General features: G+C 38.7%; 1 protein-coding gene across 2 annotated transcripts; it reads left to right on the top strand.

Annotated features, from left to right (window-relative positions):
- Positions 1-864: 864 nt before the first annotated feature.
- On the top strand, positions 865-18,666 carry LOC137261337 (rho guanine nucleotide exchange factor 39-like). Of its 2 annotated transcripts, none has more exons than XM_067799079.1 (13): positions 865-902; positions 3,232-3,313; positions 4,002-4,168; positions 4,865-5,080; positions 5,861-5,979; positions 6,376-6,446; positions 7,240-7,403; positions 8,195-8,392; positions 9,398-9,486; positions 11,120-11,231; positions 12,747-12,947; positions 14,388-14,629; positions 15,255-18,666. In XM_067799079.1, the coding sequence occupies exons 2-13, from the start codon at positions 3,274-3,276 to the stop codon at positions 15,352-15,354; spliced, it is 1,719 nt and encodes a 572-aa protein (XP_067655180.1). In that variant the 5' UTR covers positions 865-902; positions 3,232-3,273; the 3' UTR covers positions 15,355-18,666. The 2 variants fall into 2 exon arrangements, with proteins under 2 accessions (XP_067655180.1, XP_067655179.1); XM_067799078.1 differs by having other exon boundaries at positions 11,120-11,270.
- Positions 18,667-19,791: the final 1,125 nt, after the last annotated feature.

Raw genomic sequence — 19,791 nt, 5'->3', positions numbered from 1 at the left:
AAAAGTACTAGAATTTGTACTTTACTAAGAAAGTGAAATCCCAAATATGACATATGTTGAATAGGAGTATGTCTTGCAAGGTTGATGGCAGTCTTGGTACCCGATCATGCAATGACATTAGTTGTTGCTCACAGTGTCGAAAACTATACTACGTGGGCTGTGTCCCACAATCGATTCGATTGTTTACAGACAACTGTTAAAAAATGATTGTGCACAAAACTATCCTTACAAAAATATGTTTCACCCAAAGGATAGAAGAGGAACATGCAACTGTGAACTTATAATCAGTCTGCAGCAAGAACTAATAGGTGCTGAGTGGCGCTCAGTAAGAAACAACTAACAAGACAACACACACGGGAGACTGAAACACGCAAACACGCACATTCACATGCTGGGCTAGAGTCGAACCACAAAATAATCCCAACTGAATTTGGAAAGAGAACCACTTGTAGCACAGCGCTCAAGAGTTGCCTCCCTTGTCCAATTTTAAAAAATATTCATGTTTCGGCAGTTTGGGGGCTTTCGTGGTACAAATGTGATTTGTGGCACAGGATGTACCGACGTATACATACTTGTCATTGGAAATATTCACTTTGCATTTTTCTGACATATCACTTTCTCTGACATGCACGTGAACAAGCACCTGCCGTTCGAACATGCTTTACTCTCAAAACAGTTGCTAAAGGCGAAGGCCTACACAAAATGAAACAAATGATCCACATGAATTTATAATGATACCACTCATACAAAATACATAGTAAATGCATACAAATTAAAGACTACATATATTAGTCAGATGGGCCGTGATGTAATTATATCAGTGCCACTTTTCGAATGTTTAGAGGGTACAACAAATAGGTCATCCGATAGAGGGCGTTCCATGGTTCACAAAATTTGAAAAGGTAGGTGACAAGTTTTCTGTCAAACCATTAAAAATGCTAGAACTATATTTTCACGAATCGATATAGCATGATTAGAATTATCTGTTACAACGAGTGATCAGAAGTATTCATCTGTATGCATTTGAAAGTCGATGGAAACTGGCAACTTCCATCATATTGGTTTCCCGTGTGGTTTGATTTCCACATTGTCCAATGTTGACAACCAGCTGATCAAGTGGATGACACGTCCAATGTTTTGCATGATGACCGGATTATTTGACAAGAAGAAATGTTACAGTTTGTGTAAATCATGTTGAAGTATTTTGCAAAATAGTTTGGGTACATCTACTGAAGGCTCTAGAGCAAGAATATTTATTTCTGACAGTGACACTGTCTTTTCAACACTGGATGGCACTGTTCTAACAACCAACCAATCCTTGCCAGTGTTGTTTCATCTAGATTGGTTTACTCCGCCAAGTTAATTTTGTGTCTTGTGGTCCTGTGTCAGTGTAATCTTGTGTTTAGTGGATCATGATTATTCTCAAAACTGCATGGGCCAGGTATGATCAAAGCATCACTATTTAGTTGTTCTTATCACACCTGTTTCAGCTCTGGTGAAGAATAACAAAGTTGTTATCAGTTTGTATCTGCTAGCAGAATCACAACAGTGTAGGAAAGGTAAACCAACTAAAACAAAATTCCTGTGGAATCAGTGTTTTCCTGTGGCATAAAAATGTAGGCGTCATCATGATTCCCTGGTATCATGAGAGGGAGACATGGACATGTTTTTTGGGAGTCAGCTTCAGTTTGGAACTTTCAACAAGACATCATCAGTGATTGTTTTATTAGAACAAAAAAACAAGGTAGGGCAGGTCAGGCATTTGATTATCACTGAGCAGTTAACTGGAAAACATTAAACTAATTAGTTTCAAGCAGCAGCCAGTTACAAGCTTAGATTATCTGAACTTAGGGCCCAATGATGTAAGGATCTTAATTCACTGCAAATTTGAGATCATTTGTGCATCAAATACGCAGGTTTTCTGCATCAGGGCAAAAACTGCAATATCTTATGGTTCTGCATGTTTGAAAAATAGTTAAATAGCTTACCATATTTTCAGGATGAAAGGGAGATATTTTATATGAAGTGAAGTAGGTGAGGCCCCTCTATATCTTCTTATGCAACTTTGCAAGTGTCTTGTTGGAGTACCTTTAGAATTCAGTGCTACAATTTCTCATGAGGACATTCTCAGCCGTAGGTCACATGTCCGTGAGACGGGCAACCAGTTTGTGAGAACCCATTGGATGCGAACCCGCGACCTTCGGATTGTTAGCCTGACAGGTAACCAACTGAGCTACGTCCACATTGTTGCACAATGTGCAAATTTAGCTAGTCATTCTTGTGATGTCACGGAAATGAACCATATTAGTCCAAAAAGAAAATATATTTAAAACTGGTGCTCGCGAAAAATACCTCTCAGTGAACTTCTACTGGAAACTCGCAACATCGTTGGGTTTCTGTATTGACATGGCTGGTAGAGATGAAACATCAGTTAGTGGAGCTTATACGCCCTCGCTGAGCTTGACGACCTTGTTGCTATGCCGGCGAACAAAATCACCTGCAGTTACGTTTAATAGTATTGTGACGTCTTGAATGTTTGTTGTGCTGTATTATAAAGGTAGGCTGTCTTGTGTATTTAAATTTTAACAAGACTCAGTCATATTTTCTATGTAATGATTAACCCATCTCATTTACATAAGAAATGACCCGTGAAGGTCCCAGGGTAGAATAGGCCTTCAGCAACCCATGCTTGCCATAAAAGGTGACTATGCTTGTCGTAAGAGGCGACTAACGGGATTGGGTGGTCAGACTAGCTGACTTGGTTGACACATGTCATCGGTTCCCCATTGCGCAGATCGATGCTCATGTTGTTGATCACTGGATTGTCTGGTCCAGACTCGATTATTTACAGACCGTCGCCATATAGCTGGAATATTGCTAAGTGCGACGTAAAACTAAACTCAATCACTCACTCATTACATAAGAAATGTTTACAAGGCACAAATTAACATTAAATAATATATGCATCTGACAAAATAGCTACTTTGTGATTACTGTCCACCACAGTAGACATGGTAGAAGGTGGCTTTTCAGGTTCCTAATGTTTAAGCATATTTAGAGAAGTACAAGTAAGAATAAGAACATTATCAAGGAATTTGTATTTGTTATCATGCTTGTTTTCTGTTTTCAAGGTACATGGTATTTGACATGAATTTTCGGTGTTTCATCAACATGAGAAAACTGTTTTACAATGAGTGAAATGTAACGACCATTATTTCCATATTGATGCAGGAACAGGACACAAACAGGTGGAGCTGGGGGAGAACTATAGAAATGCAGAGAAACAAGTGGATGAAACATGTTGAAGCCGAAGGTGACATTACTTAAGTTCAATATTGTGGTTGTTTTGTGATTCATTTGCCTGGGTCAGAGCTGTATTTTTAGTTTTTTTGTGGCAAGATCTGCGAAACATGTGTCCAAATCATATGCTGTGCTCATAGGTTTATTTGCTCTTGCTTATGCCCTCAGGATTTGCTGTAGCACATAGCGTCAATGGCCATGCTGACCTTAGTCACTTGTTTATTCATTGAGTATAATTCTATCCAGTACAGTGGCTTTTTGTTCAAACTATTTATCACTTGTTTAGGTTGAGGCAAGATTATTAACAGGCCACTGTGAGCTGGAGCACTGCTGACTTCTAATCTGTATCTTTGCTTCTGCAGATATGCCAACCTCTCCGATTTTGGAGGAGTTATTCTGATTTTCAAACACAAAATCTACTCTCCGATTTGTCTGTTAAAAACTCCAATATTTAGAAAATACAAATATGTTTAGAAATTTAGAATGTTTGAAAGAATTTTAGTAAATAGCTCATCCCCCAACTCGCACCTTCAGGGTGCGAGAATTGTTTTGGGCAAGGCATGACTCCGCTTTCAATTGATTAAGGGTTGGCATCTCTGCTTCTGCATAGTGTTTTGTTTCAGTACTTAAATGTAAGCATTTCTTCCATCACTTCCATGCATGCCTAGCGTGTAACTCCTGGAATAATGTCCTTGTTGTAGAAAATCCATCTGAAAGTGATACAGAACATGGGATTCTGTTCTCAACAAGTCCCGAAGAGAAGATGACCCAAGAGAAGGCTCGGAGGGACAAGCGCAGACGGAAGATAGAGAGGGAACTGTTTGAAACAGAGAAGACATATCTTGGACATTTGGAACTTATACAGAAGGTGACGATTACTATTCATGTAAACATGTAAGGTTGTCTAGTATGTTTTACTGTCGGCCCCCGAATATATTAGAGACCTGGTGAATGCATCATTGTCTTTTCTACATTACTTATACTCATTACCAGATTCAGACCGTAGCATTGTCTATTGGCTTGTCATGTCAGGGGTACAGTGTGAAACGGGCCCTGGTTTCCAGTCTCATTTTCAAATCTGACTGAAACAGATGTCATTACTACTCCACATTACAGCCCTTTATGATCACGATTGATGTGGGAACAATACGTATACAAGCCAGTGATGTGACATGAACAGGAGTAATGATTATTGTCCATTTATTGATACATTCATAATAAAACTGTCTGGATGCTAATTCTGTCTGTCGGTAGAGACAAAGTAGTATGACTACTGGTAGACTGGTTTGCCAACCCTTTCGCGAACTATGTTGACACACTCCTAGAACAAGTAGACTCCGGCAAAGTGGACCGAAATAGGGAAGATATATGCCACAAAAGGGACCCATATGACCTCCCAACTATCTGCTTGGGCGATGAAGGAGAGTGATGAGAGCAAGGCTCAAGTCATATGAGACTGATTTGGTGGGAAAGGGAAGGCTACTCCTGGGTGAGTGATATTATGAACAAGTCAGGATAAGTTTAAAATTTCAATTTTATTCAGAAAATTACATTTTCCTTTCAGTATTTTGACTTTCCTCTCAAGTTCGCCTGTATCATCCCAGATGATGCTCATGCTCGCATCTTCAGCAACAGTGAACAGATCTATGGCGTCAACCAGCGACTGTTTGAGCTGATGGAGCAGACTACTGTCGGTCAGGCCTTTCATCACCTGGGCCCCTTCCTCAAACTGTACTCCACGTATGCCAACAACCACGAACAGGCAATAAGCACACTGCAGGTATGTGAGTGGGTTTTGTACCCATGGTTACTACTAAACATTTGGGGGGCAGTAGGTTAGAATAATGATTAATGTGTTCACTCGTCATGCCAAAGACCAGGGTTTGATTCCCCACATGTGTACAATGTGTGGGGCCCTTTTCTGGCATCCCCCGTCATGATATTGGTGGAATATTGCTAAGAGTAGCTTAAAAAAACGACTTATTCATATTTTTCATCCTTTGCATTAGATCTAATGTAATTATTCTTACACTGTCTAGCTGAACTTTCTAGACCAACTTTATGTAACAGGCAGTGTGTTCTACACTTGAGGGTTTGGTATGCATGTTTGCTCATATATTCCATGGTGGTTGTTATCAAATTATATCAACAACCGCACATGGATTGCCTTTATAGTAAAATTATACTTGCTACCAAGGTGTGTCTGGTGTGTGCGGACCAAGCATGATAAAGGTGACCTTGACCTTAATAACTGATCTGAAGATCTGGGTGAGAACTGGTCTTCAGCAACCCGTGTTTGTCGTTCACTGGTGACTGGCGAGACTGGGTGGTTAGGCTAGCTGACACGTGTGTCATTCATTCTCATTTGTGTAGATGGATACCCACTGATTGGCAGTTTTAAACCAAACTCACCATCCATGTCAAAATGAAGTCAGTAAAATCATGATTAATGAACTGATTAATGCAAGCCTTCATTATTTTGATCTATTTAACATGTTAAAAGTTATTTTTAAAACCATGCAATCATGCTTATACTAACCCACGAGGTTTAACCTGTAAGGAATGGACTCAGAAGAAACCAGAATTTGCCGATTACATTCAGCGACAAGAGTTTAGGCCAGAGCTGAAAGGTCTCAAGTTGAATGCTTTGTTGATAACCCCTGTCCAGAGAATACCTAGGTGAGTGGCAATACAAAGTGATAAGTCATGGACTCTGTCTAGAAAACGAGCTCTTGCATTTCATTGATTTGAACTTGAAGTTGAAGTGTTTGTGTTACACCCTTACTTATAGCAGTAGTGTTGAAAATAATACATGGAGGTTGAGTCTTTTATTTTGTATGAAGGCCTTTTAACCCATGTACAAACATACACATAATTATTACAATGATAAATGTAGCAAAGGCACATTATATATACATGCAATATAGCTTCACCCCTGATTTTCCTAGAAAATACTTTTCCAAATGTCTACCAGTTTCAAATAGCAATGTGGCATGGCATAGTAGGACTGCTGGAAGTATGTTTGTAGATGTCTCGTACAGTGTCCTGCTGTATTGACAGTTGCTATGGTTACAGGTACAAGATGCTCCTAGAGGACCTGCTACAGCATACACCAGAAGATCACCATGATCACCATCACTTGGCAGGTACAGATGGATGACTGTTGCTGTAGCTGGATTTTCAACTAATTTTAGCCTCATGGGGATTTTCAAGTTAGAATGGGTATCCACTGACCTGGTTTGGTTGTAAGATGAAGGCTTTGTGTATTTAAGAGGTTTTCAGCAATCCATGCTTGCCACAAAAGACAACTATGCTTGTCATAAGAGGCGAATAATGGTATCGGGTGGTCAGACTCACTGACTTCATTGACACTTCATCGGTTCCCAAATTGTGCAGATCCATGCTCATGCAGTTGATCACTGGATCGTCTGATCCAGAATTGGTTATTGTCCCACACTGCAACTGTGGGCCATGTATTCAGCAGCATCTGTATGTATGTCTTGAATCTTGTTTTTATGAAATGTTAACGCAATATCACATGAACTGTTGTGCCCAGTGTGTTCAAATTTGGTGAGATTACGCAGACGCCAGTCAGTTTTGGTGTCCTTAACCTTATTTTCAAGGTCACCACAATGCTTTGACCACTTTTCAAACTCTTGTTAGTACAACACGATATCTCATGGACTTTTGTACCCTATGTCTTCAGATATGGTGAAAGCTTATATTGGGGGAATACAGACACCAGTTGATTTGACTGGTTTTCCTGATATATTTTGACTACATTTAGAGAAGTTTAAACATAGTGGTGTTTGTGATCATGCGCTTGAACGTTAATTAAGGCCATAAGAATGAAATTTTCAATTAAAGAGTACATGTATGATTGCTGTGAACACAGTTGAAACAACTGAGTAATGTATCATGATGTGCATTGTTTTTCAGAGGCCACGAGACAGATTGCTGAAATTGCGTCTCACATCAATGAACACATTCGGCAGCATGAGAACTTCCAGAAGATGCTAACTATACAGAACAGCTTTGACAGCTCGGCTCCCAAGATACTGGCTCCGGGCAGGATCTTCATCAAAGAGGGGCCTCTCAACAAGGTATCGTATTTCCATACAGAACCAAGTTCCATCCATTCGTCCACAATACTTTGTCTGGAGCATATCTCCTAAACTATTTGTGATAACTTCACCAAAATTGGAACACAGGCCAAGCATGATCCCAAGATGTGCCTTTTGGGGATTTGACCGAGATATGAAATTCATTTTTTGCAGTTTCCATGGAAACTTGACTTAAGTTGTGACTATGGTTGATGATGAGGATACCATCTTGTCCGGAGCAGATCTTCCAAACAAAACATGCTAGCTTCATCAAACTCGATCCATAGATGTGCCTTTTGCGAATTAGACCCAGATATGAATAATAATTTTCACTGTTTCCATAAAAACTTAGGGTGTGGCTTTGAGGATGTTATCTTGTCCAGAGCAGATCTCCTAAACTTTAGCTATATCAAACTTGGTACACACGTTCATCATGATCCTTAGATGTGCCTTTTGTGGGTTACACCAGGGATGAATTTTATTTTTTGTAGTTTCCCTGACTACAAGTTTGACAGACTGAAATTGGCAGATGTGCTCTTTTTAAGTGCAGAAGTTTAAAATTGTTCACTATTTTTTCAACTTTCATGTCTGGTGGTATAGTGGTGCCTTTTGGTAGGTTTTGGATATCTGAATAAAATAGTTTTTGCATTGCCATGGTAGCAACTTCGACTGCTGCCATGAAAGTGGAATATTTCTGAGTGCAGCATTAAACAATAAACAAACAGACAAAAGTGTTCTTTTCATTGCACTTAAATCAAGCTTCATTTTGCTTTAAACACTTGTCTTATTAGGTAGCGAGAAAAGGAGGCAGATCCCATGAGCGTATGTTCTTCCTGTTCTCGGACATCCTGCTATATGGCAAGCCCAAGCTTCTGGACGGTGGTAGTCGCACCTACAACTGCTGCTGTGTCCTGCCACTCAAACATTGTCAGGTCCACCCAGTTTTCATCCCTAACACCGCTCACAAAGATGGAGGGGGCATGTTTCAGGTGAGACTTTTGGCACAAGAAATGAATTCTAGAGTAGGTGTGTCAGTCAAGACAACACATGTAACAGGGCGGGATAAGTGATCAGTGTCTCATGAGATCAAGACCAAATGGGGTGTATTTATGATATCATATGATGTTGACTTAAAACTTCTGCCCCGGATATAAGAATATGAAACTACCAAATATTCAGCCAAACCACAGGACTGGTTAGATGTAAAATTTGCCAGCCCTGACCAGAACTTATCTGCCCACAAAATATCTTCATATTCATGTCTCAATTTTAACCTGAATGTCGGGCAGGTGAATTTGAGAATCTGTTTTGAAAATGACCAGTCGGGCAAGCAGGTATTTTGAACACTGTTGCAGCCCTTACTGGCTGGTTGTTTAATGCCACAGTATTCCAGCTATATGCCAGAGGTCTGTAAATAACCGAGTCAGCACAAGAATATTTTAGTGATCAACATCATGAGCATCAATCTATGTATTTGGGATACAATGACATGTCAACCAAGGCAGTAGTCCTGGACTGTACTCAAGAGACAGTGAGTATCTACCAGTGCTTGTGGTAAGAGGCAAATAACAGGATTAAGTTGGTTATGCATGTCATTTAATCCACCTTGCTTGTATTGATGCTCTTAATGTCAATCACTGGATCATCTGTTAGAGTAGATTATTTACAGACTACCTCCACGTAATTGGAATATTACTGCGAGTAGCATTAAACAACAAGCGAAAATGTTGTTACTGTGTCTCCAAGTCATGTTCCTTTTAATACTCTGGAAACCTGTGATCAATAGTTTAAAATCCCTGTCTGCCCAAACTGTTTCTTGGTTTTTTAGTACCTATCCTGTGTTCAGGAAATGCCTACTACCTTGGTCACTTTGGGCTCTCACTTTAAGCTGATACGCCATGATATAACTATACTGTGGAGACTGACACTGAACCCAAGTCAGTCACTCAACCTGTGTCGTCTGTGGTATGTATATCATGTCCCATGTTTCCCAGGTAACATGTAAGGACGAGAGTCTACTGCTCTACTCTGAAGACCAGCACAATGCAAAAGCATGGAGTGATGCTCTCGAGAAGGCAGTCATGTGAGTTGTTAAGTTTGATTGCTAAAAATTGAAATAAAGCCGAAGAATCACATTATGGTAAACATTGGAGTGGTTCATTCATATAAAATGGCTGATCTTGATAATACCACAAAAATTTTTGATTGTTGTCTGCCATTTTACGATTTTGATTGACTTTTTGGGGCCTCATTCATTATATTGCAAACTTTGAAATAGACATGGTAATGGAACGTACCAGTACATTTTGACTATATCATGTGGTATATCTCATGCAGATGTAAGTTTTGAAAAGAAGTTAAACACAATGCAGTAGCAGTAGCCAGTAGCCTTTGTCTGATTGGTTAAATCTGTTCGGCCTTCTCGTGTTTGATTGGATGGACGGTCACTCAAAGGTTACCTGATGCAACCTTGGTTTTGTTAGACTCAGTAGTGGAGTATAACGAAAAGTACTGAGACTAAGTTTACTTAGACTGAACACAATGGAATATGATTTGGATTCATGGATTAATTTCTCGATTTTAAGATGCATGTCATTAACGTCTCGTATATACATGGTAATTAGATTTGTGGAGCTAGAGACTGAAGGTCCATGAGTGCATGGCTATATTTTTAGGTAACGTATGTATTAGGGCTGTGCAATATAACCGGTTTCCAGTATATACCGGTTCAAACTTGAAAATGATACGTATTGCGATACGTGGATTGAAAACCGGTATTTTGACATACATTCAGAAAGCGTCATAACACTTGTAAATCTTCAGATATTTCCATTCTTCTCACCGAAAGTCAGTTTAAGTTTCGTTGAAGTTGTGTTATTAAAATATTAATTTATTAAATATGTTATGCAATATTTTTTTTCTAAATGTTTTAAATATTTATTCATTAATGACAGGTGATATGTCCTGACTAGGTCAAGTTGCTGTGTAAAATTTCAGGGCATATTGATTTTGTTGTGATTTTGCTTTATAAATCCAGCATTAACTCTGTTATGAGTAGAACTGTGAAGGTTCGGGGTAGAATAGGCCCTCAGTAACTCATGATTGCCACACAGGTTGACTCTGCTGGATTGGGTGGTCAGACTTGCTGGCTTGGTTGACACATGTCATCGGTTCCCAATTGCAGAGATCGATGCTCATGCTGTTGATCTCTGGATTGTGTGATCCAGGCACGATTATTTACAGACCGCTGTCATATACTTGGAATATTACTGAGTGTGGCGTTAAACTGAACTCACTCATTTGCAATACATATTGCAGCATATGATTTTGCTTTGCAATGTGAAAAATCTCTGCAATACCCACCTCTAATATTTGTATTGCACATACACATCAGTCCACAGGACTTGTAATATCAAAGCTATAAATGTCAACTTCAATTAAAATGTTACAGAGCAGTGACATTACCTCAAAAGTGAAATATAATAACTAAACAGTATCACAGACCATGTGAAGTGTCATATCAAGATATACGATAATGTAAAACTTGGTATTGATTCACTGTATCAGTGGCCCATGAATCGATGCATATTGATGAATCATTACACCTACTCAGTAGGCCTCCTTCTAACTCCCGTTGGCTTTTTTGGGAAGTAGGCCTTGAGGCGACATGGACCACTTTTGTTTTATGTATTGTGGTGTTTGTGTTTCTGAACCAGGAAGCTGTGTACTGACCGGCAGACTCTACGGAAACCCAGCAGCCACAAGATGCCACTGAGGGGACGGTCTATCAGAAAACATCTACAGAAAGAAAAGAAATCTGATCCACTGGTGAAAAAGCTTTTCATTCATCAAGATTCTGGGATAAAAGTATGGGATCTTTACAACCTTTCACAGCTTTGAATGGCACTAACAAAGCTTTGTTCTTTATTTGTGTCTTCAGCTAACAGCTGATTGGCTGCAGTTACGTGTATTGCCTTGAGCTGAAGCTGATTGGCTGCAGATATGTATTTTCTCATTGTCTGTGTGCTGAATGGCTGTAAATATGTATTTTGTCACTGGCTGAATGCTCACTGGCTGCACATATATATGTTGTCTCTGGCTGAATGTTCAGTGGCTTCAGGTATGTTATGAGCTGATTGGCTGGGATAGTTTTCTCTATGAGAGTATGACGTGCAGACTGTCTGAGGCAGAAGTCTGATGTGTAGGATTGTGTTTGTGTGAAGGGGTAGGTGAGTTGGTGTGTTTAGTGATGTGTTGGGAAATGTGTTTGGGGGTCAGGGTCATTGGGTGTTATCCCCTCTGGCAGCCATGTATGCTTTCTGTGACTGTTGGTGAAGGAAATGACCCCATGCTTTGTCAAGTTAACAGCTTTTAGATGTGACTAGGCTACTGGAACGTAGTCAATGCAAAGTCTTTTTGATTTGAGGAATCCTTTGAACAAAAATAAATATACAAACACTGCAGGAAAATCCTGGATGAATCCCAGACTAGTGTTTTTTTCTGTTCACAATTTGATAGATGACTTTGTACTTAGTATACTAGAGTATTTCAGTCAGCAATAGGGGCAGAAGGTCCGGGTTCGAATCCCTATGGGTACAATGCATGAAACCCATCTGGTGTCCCCCACCTTGATATTGCTGGAATATTGCTAACAGTGGCATAACATCATACTCACTCACCCATCATTCACCATGTTTGTGACAGTCAGGATTGAATATTTACTGTGCCTTATGGCCCGAGTTATATTCAAGAGTATAATTTATCCAATGTATATGTATGGGGTTTTTGGATATGTTTATTTGGCTGTTGATTCTTAAAGACACGTTATTTTTTTCATTTTATTTGTCTTTGAATATTACATTCTTTCAACTCTTTCTATAGCTGCATGCTTTTCCATACTCAAACCTCTGCACTGCACATTCTGGTAGTTTTTGCATATTATGGAGACTGTATAATTTGACGAAAGATAACATTTTTCCTTTCATTGTTAATTCTAGAATATTTTGGTTAATGGTAGAATAAACAAACTGCTTTTATTAAAAGTGTTCATTATTATTCATTATAGTCTGCAAATATAATATAAATCTGAAACTTGAATATGCATCACTGATGATGAATTTGTCATAAAGATTTGTGGATGCAACATGTGAAGCCTGTCGTTGGTGTCCCCCACCGTGATATTGCTGAAATAATACTAATAGTGGCACAAAAGCTTACTCATTTGTAAAGGTGTATGTATTACGATGTCATAATAACAGGGAATGTTTGGCATGGTGTTGACTCTGTAGCATTATTTGAAGCCAGTTTTTGTTTGTTTAATCACCTAAAATATATCAAATATAGAAAGCTGCAAAGAAATTCGAAGCACTGGTTGAGGAAACGGACTGTTCACCTCTGAGAGAGAAACTGGCACCAGTGAAGGACCGTATTCAGTCGTGGTATGATGACGATGTTGGCACCTGTCTATCACCATGGTCACCAAGAAAAAACCAAGAGAACGTGGAGGATATTCAGAACATTTCGGATGATGTCTTCTCCAATGGAGTAAGTGGTAATTACTTAAATACCAGTGTGTGTCTGTCTGGGTGTCTGATTTTGAGAAAGGGTGGGGAGTGTCCACCCATTTTGTTCTGTGGAGGTTGGACCCGCTGGGGGGTCATCAACTTTGTACACATGCACTGGGGAGGGTAGTCATTGACTTAGTAGTAAATTGTACGACATGCATGGGTGTTCCCCGCTGTGATATTGCTTGAATTTTGCTAAAAGCAGTGTAAAGTGAACGTATACATGTGCTTCCTTGGGACTCTGATGGTGTGCATCTCATATTATGTTCTTGTATTTTATTGGGTTTTTTTTGTATGTTTAGAGATATTTCAACTTTGGTACATTTTGCTGAATTTCTCTATGATGATAGTTTAATAGGGGATGAAGGTGTGTATGTTATCCTCTTCTCAAAAACTACTGTATGGAATTCATTTAGATTACAAATGTGCTTTATAAGGACTCTAAAGGTATGCATCTCATATTTTGATTTTGCATTTTATTTATTTTTACAATTTTAATGTCATTTTAATTTGTATAAATTGTGTTGAATTTCACACTGAATATAGTATTATAGGGGAGGAGTATGTTATCCACTTCTCCTCAAAAACAACTTTAGAGGGACTCTGAAAGTGTGCATCTCATTTTTTTTGTTTTGTATTTCACTTTTTTTCCCAATTTTATTGCCGTTTGAACTGCATAAATTTTGTTGAATTTCTCTCTGAATATAGTGTTATAGTGTTCTCTCTCAATATAGTGGATGAAGTCTATCCACTTCTCCCCAAAAGCTGCTCAACAGAATTGATTGAGCTTCTACATGTGTTTCATTTGGACCCTAAAGGTGTGCATCTACTACTTTGTTCATCCAGTTTCTTGATTTTGTCACTTCTACAGATGTTTAAACTTAGTTGAATTTGGTTCGATTCATCATGTTCATCCTGTTTGTTCCATACAACAGGGGCTGTACATTATCCAAACAACTGCACAAAACTCATTTAGCTCACATATGTCTTTTATAGAGACTCTAAAGGTGTGCATTTCATGTTTTGTTTTTGTATTTTTTGTATGGCTAGAGACATTAGAGCAGAGGGGAATTTGAACTTTATTGGAATTTCTCTCTAATGATTGTTAAATAGGGGATTAAGTCTATCCACTTCTGCTCGACAGAATTGATTAAGCTTACACATGTGTTTCACTGGGACTCAAAAGGTGTGCATCTCATAGCTGCATAGAACTTGTTTAGTAGAAATCCATCACCAGAGCACACCCAGTGTAGGGCAGTGGGTGCATCTGTGTCCCTGGACACCCTTTTGTCTGGTTAGTTTAGACTTTTTTTCCCTGGAGGTTATCATCTACAAATTACATTTAATACTGTCAATATTTGATGTAAATGAACTCAGGGTTAAGCCAAACTAACTCAGTAAGTCCTTCTTTGTTGAACAGGCTTTCAGCATGCCATGTTTCCCAGAAGACTCCCTGTCTAACTACGAGGACCCAGTTCCAAGTGTCAGGTCCGATTCACAGCTCTCTGATACCGAAAGATGTCGACCAATGTCGGATCCTGGGGTGACATTACCCACAGTCTTCGACAGATATGCTGGGTCGCAACCCTCCCTTCACCAATCCTCCCCACGGAGGGGATTAAACAGTCGCCTGAGATCGTACATTCAGAAGCCGCTACAGAGGTTAGTGAGTTTTTATGCTGTACACAGTACTCTGTAAATAAATGAGTCTGAACCAGACAATCCAGTGACCAACGGCATGAGAGTCGAACTCTTCAACTGGGATATGATGACATGTGTCAAGCAAGTCATCGAGCCTGACCACTCGTTCTCATTAGTCACTTCTTTCTACAAGAATGTGTTGCTTAAAATTAGTTCTAACCTGAATCTTCACAGGCAACAACAGAGATGTGGACAGACATTGAAATGCATTAATATGATCATCTTTCATCTGAATTCATAAAGGAATCAACATCTTTGATAAACTGCATTAAATGTTGAAGATGTTGCTGATGAAGGTGACAATATGTAATGGTATTCATGACATTGACAACAGTTAGGGATGTGTCATCTCATCATATTGAAGATGGATTGATTTTTGGTACATTGTGAAAAGACAAAGTTTTTGTGTGCTTGTTCTTCACTTCATGTGACAGATTCACCAAAAGTGGCCTCAAATTTGTAAGCCTGAGTGAGGCGACAAAAGTTATTAACATTACTCATGAACCTGTGTATTAAATATGAATATAGAATTTGCTAGATTCATATGACTGATTTCAATGGGTTTTTTCTGACCATTTGTTTACAGACTTCTGCGAGTACGACACAATTTACGAGGAGCCTGCAGTCCCTTCAGGACCTCGTCAGCTCCCTCTACAGGCTGCAGCAGTCGACTGTACTCTAAATGAACTGACCATTTATACATTGTTGATTTTGGTCAGGATAGACTGTCAGTATATTGTGTGTTATAACACAAGAAATTTGCTCATGTGGTAAAAATATAGACTTCACATTTGTGAATTCAGATTTTAAAAACAAGAACAGAAGTGAGAGTCCCATTTTTTATTCAAGAGTGCATTAGCAAGAGTATTAAATCTTGGGATATACTGGATTCTGCTGAGTATAAAACAGTGTTGAGTATACATATGCATTATATACACAAAGTATATATTACACAATTACGTCACCTACAGTGATTATCTTCCTTCACCTCAGCATATTGTTGTCTATAACCAACTCTTTTGCTCAATACTTTAGTATTTGATTCATATTGTACACAGTGAGTGAGCTACACACTGCACTCAGCATATTTTTGCTATATGGCGATTTGTAAATAATGAAGTCTGGACCAGACACTCCAGTGATCAACAGCATGAGCATCTATCTACACCATGGGGATATGATGACATGTGATTCTGACCAACTGATGCCGTTAGCCACCTTTATCAACAAGCATGGGCTACTGAAGATCAATTCATGGATGTTCATGGGTACATATTGTACAGAGATTTTATAGTTTAATGAATGTTAATGATGTTCTAGCTCAAGTAGCTGTTCCATGGTGTCCCGCCCACAAAGCAGTAACCCAAACTGTCGTTAGTCAGGCATTGTTAGGGGTCGTGCTGTCGGACTGGCACCAGGGTTTAAGTAACCTTACGAAAAGAGTTGCTTCTTCATCTTGCTTCTTGTTCTTCTACACCTTGTGATATATTTGTGTTTTACCATGAACTGGTAATGATAGCGTTTTTGTATACCATTTAAATAAAGTAGGGTACATGTATATTGGGTTTACAAGACTGATACAATGCAAATGATAAAGCCAAGAAGGAAATAGATGATGAAGAGAAATTGAGGGAAAATGTGACTATTTATTCCATTCCTTCGGAATTTTTTCATCTGTATGTATATTACTATTTTCTCATATGCATTGGCACTGGCATTGGCTTGTTGTAAGCTCACAAAATGGAATGTCCCCAACTTTTTTTAAATGGTATATTTTAAGGTGATCTGTAACCTGAGCGTTAAGGTTTGACTTGTGGTTTTGTCAGTCTTCTGTTACTTTTTTTGTAGTTTTAAAGTGTATTGATAATGATGATACTGACAATAACATTTGATTAAGTGCAGCCAACTTGTAATTTTGGACAAAGTCTTATAAGATGAAAAAGATATTTTAAACATTAAAATATCTTTCCAATGTTGATCACCTTGAAGCTTTTTTCATCGTTAGAGTCAGTATTACTATCATTAGAGATGTTTCTCATAATCAGCTGTAGCTCTTGACAACGAATAGTGGTCTTGCTTTCTATAAATATTTTTATGTGTAAATCTGTGTGGCATTACAAGAGACATGATTTCAAAAGGCTATGAATAAGGATAGAACCACACCTGGCCTTGTTGCTTTGCCAGCAGACTGTTGTATATAGAAGATGTGTACCCTGTGATCTTTGATTGTAATGGAAAGAACAGTCAGACATTCTCAGTAAGGTAATCATTCCTACCCCATTCCATGCTTTCCTTGCTGTGCATAGACATTGTATTTATACACATATTTATACTTTCACCAACAACTTACTGACATGTATGTTATTGTATAGCCAGTTTTCACACCAAAGGTACTCACTCTAAATTTGTATATTCTTATTATAGTGTAAATATTCAGAGAAACCTATACAAGTTATGTAACACTTTGAAAGTGGTATCTAATGGCTCTACCTCTCTATCTTCTTTCCATGACTTGACACATTCATTGATGTTACAATACATGTTGTTATTGGCTAATTAACATGGCTGAAAATGATTACTTATCTTTATGGCTAATCATGTGGTGCAGAATTAATAAAGAGAATAAAATGCATTCCTTGCTAGTATATGGTCCAAAAAGGTATTCAGCAGGTCTTTACGAAAAAGGTAGTTACATGTATACCATTCCAGTAGCTGATAGATTTGTTTTGTTTGGTGATTTGATGTTTTTGATACTGAATCACACTTTCAGAGTGGACAATGTTAAATGTTATCCAAACCCATCCTTATTTTGGTGTTTTATTGCTTGAAGAGAAAATTGGAATGTCTTAGACTCGGGGAAAGAATAATGATGCAATATGTTGTCATTAGGTGAGAGTCATTAACAAGTATGTGACAAGTTCCTTTAGTGGGGACCCACTGGCCCATACTCACCTTGGGAATCCAAAGTGAAGAAAGTTTATCATATAATGAATAGTGTTAGAAATGTGATTGATTACTGGCAAACAAGGATAACTTGAGCACTGAACTGACCATTACCTGTATTAACATGTATGAGTGCTTCCCACTGACGCTTGTCATTCTGAGTAAGGGTGCCCCAGGTTGTCCGCAATCAGGCAATGCACAGAATCCGTTTCAATATCATCCACTGCACGTGCATTAGACTACGTCTGCTCTACTTTTCAAAACCAAATGTGTTTGCTCATAGCTGTGCACTTACTACTGCTCGTAAACATGTTCTCTGCGCTGGTCCAACTTATCTTTATTTGCCAGTTAACTCTTTACATTGATATAATATTTACTTCCTTACTTCCTGAAGATTGCATTTCATCCCCTTTACAATTACAGAAGATTCCTGATGTGTGGGGCTATGTAAACAGCCATGGTTTTTGTCATTCTGCATGACTAAGCTTATTACTGTCATATGCTTTCATGTCAGAAACATCATGTACTAGTATTAGGAATATGAAATATGTATTATGCTCACCAACGGCATGCTTAATACTATTTTCATTCCTTGTGTACTATGTGAAACACTATCAGCTGTGTTTGTTATGCAATAGTTGTATCTCCTGCCAAAGGCTTGCTAACAAATATCTGAGGGTCTTGGGTTTGAATCCAAGGTTTTCCCTGGTTATGAACCTTGGCCTCCACCTGTCCTGGTCAGCTTTAGAGAGTGCATATGTACGTATGTCACTTAAACTTGCTTACCATATCAAGCTGACTGAAAGCACTAAAGAAATTTCAAAGCTTCGGCAATGACTGGAAAATTTCCCTATGCTCCTTACACTGACTTTATTTCATGATCACATGAGATATAGGTGTTCAGTGTAGACATTCTAGTAAGTGTTTAACGCTTGAGTAGGGAGTGGTAAAACTGCTCGGAACAGTGCAATCTTGTTTTTGAGAATTTCCATGTTCACAGTTGTCCATACTGTATGAAAGAACTGCTTGGTCAATTAAACCATCTCTTGAACGTTTCTGTTTTGTTTGTTCTTTGTTTGCAATATTCCAGCTGTATGCAGGGTGCAAAATAGTCACAGGCCTCCTAGCCCATGGCTAGTAAAAATGGGGGTCATTCTGTAAACATATAACTCTCTCCAACTTGTTTAGCTATAATATCTTTTCATATCAGCACAATTATGGCTTGATAAGTGTTCATCAGTTTAGCACCTGAATGTAACCTGTGTCCACATTTAAATTTTACATCAGTGAATTATTTAGTTGTCTAGCAATTTTCAGGCATGGCCAGCCTGACTGGCTGGCAAAATTTGAAAACTATTTTGCACACTGGCTGTAAGGCAGTCACCTGTAAATGAGGTCCACTATGTCTCTTCTATGAAATGGACATTGATGTTCTGTGACCTGAAACATCCCTTGTTCAGAACAGGATCTGTTCATCATGAGTTGAAATAATGCACCTGCCTTGATTTTGATCCATGACCTGTGAGGATCATATTAGTGCTCATAGATTTCATATGACAGGCAGACAAATTTATTCTGTAAATAGGTCATAGGCCCATAATACATGATAAACTACAAACATATTTTCCTGCTTGCATTAGTTTCATATGAATAGCACATATCATCATCCAGTTGCTATGGACTTGCACCCCATATCATCAACTAGCAACTAACCACATCGGGTGGTCAAGCTGGCAGATTTGGTTGACATGTCATCATTTCCCAATTGGGCAGATCGATGCTCATGCTGTCGATCGCTGGATTGTCAGTCCAGACTTAATTAGATACAGACTGTTGCCATATAGATGGAATATTGCTGAGTGTGGCGTAAAACTGAACTCACTCACCCCACATTAAACTGACTTCATGAATAGATAGAACAAAGATGCTAACTACAGAGAGTTTAAGAGAGGGCCATGCCTCCATCATTCTGTTCCCACAGAGGTTACTCCTGTCATATCTTCCTACATATGTTACGTAGAAAGATATGACAGGAGTAACTCTATGGGAAGAAAATGTGCTTCCATCTGCCATTTTGTTATTATTTGCCAACAAATATAATTTGTATGAATTTTGAGAACCCAAATAAGTGAACTACAGAACAGGGTCAGTTCTTAAAAAGTGCAATTGTTAAAACATGA

The sequence above is a fragment of the Haliotis asinina genome, chromosome 14 (genome assembly GCF_037392515.1).
Source record: "Haliotis asinina isolate JCU_RB_2024 chromosome 14, JCU_Hal_asi_v2, whole genome shotgun sequence".
Classification (NCBI taxonomy): Eukaryota; Metazoa; Mollusca; class Gastropoda; order Lepetellida; family Haliotidae; genus Haliotis; species Haliotis asinina.
The sequence above is the reverse complement of the archived record's forward strand: the minus strand, read 5'-3'. Positions and strand labels throughout refer to the sequence as shown.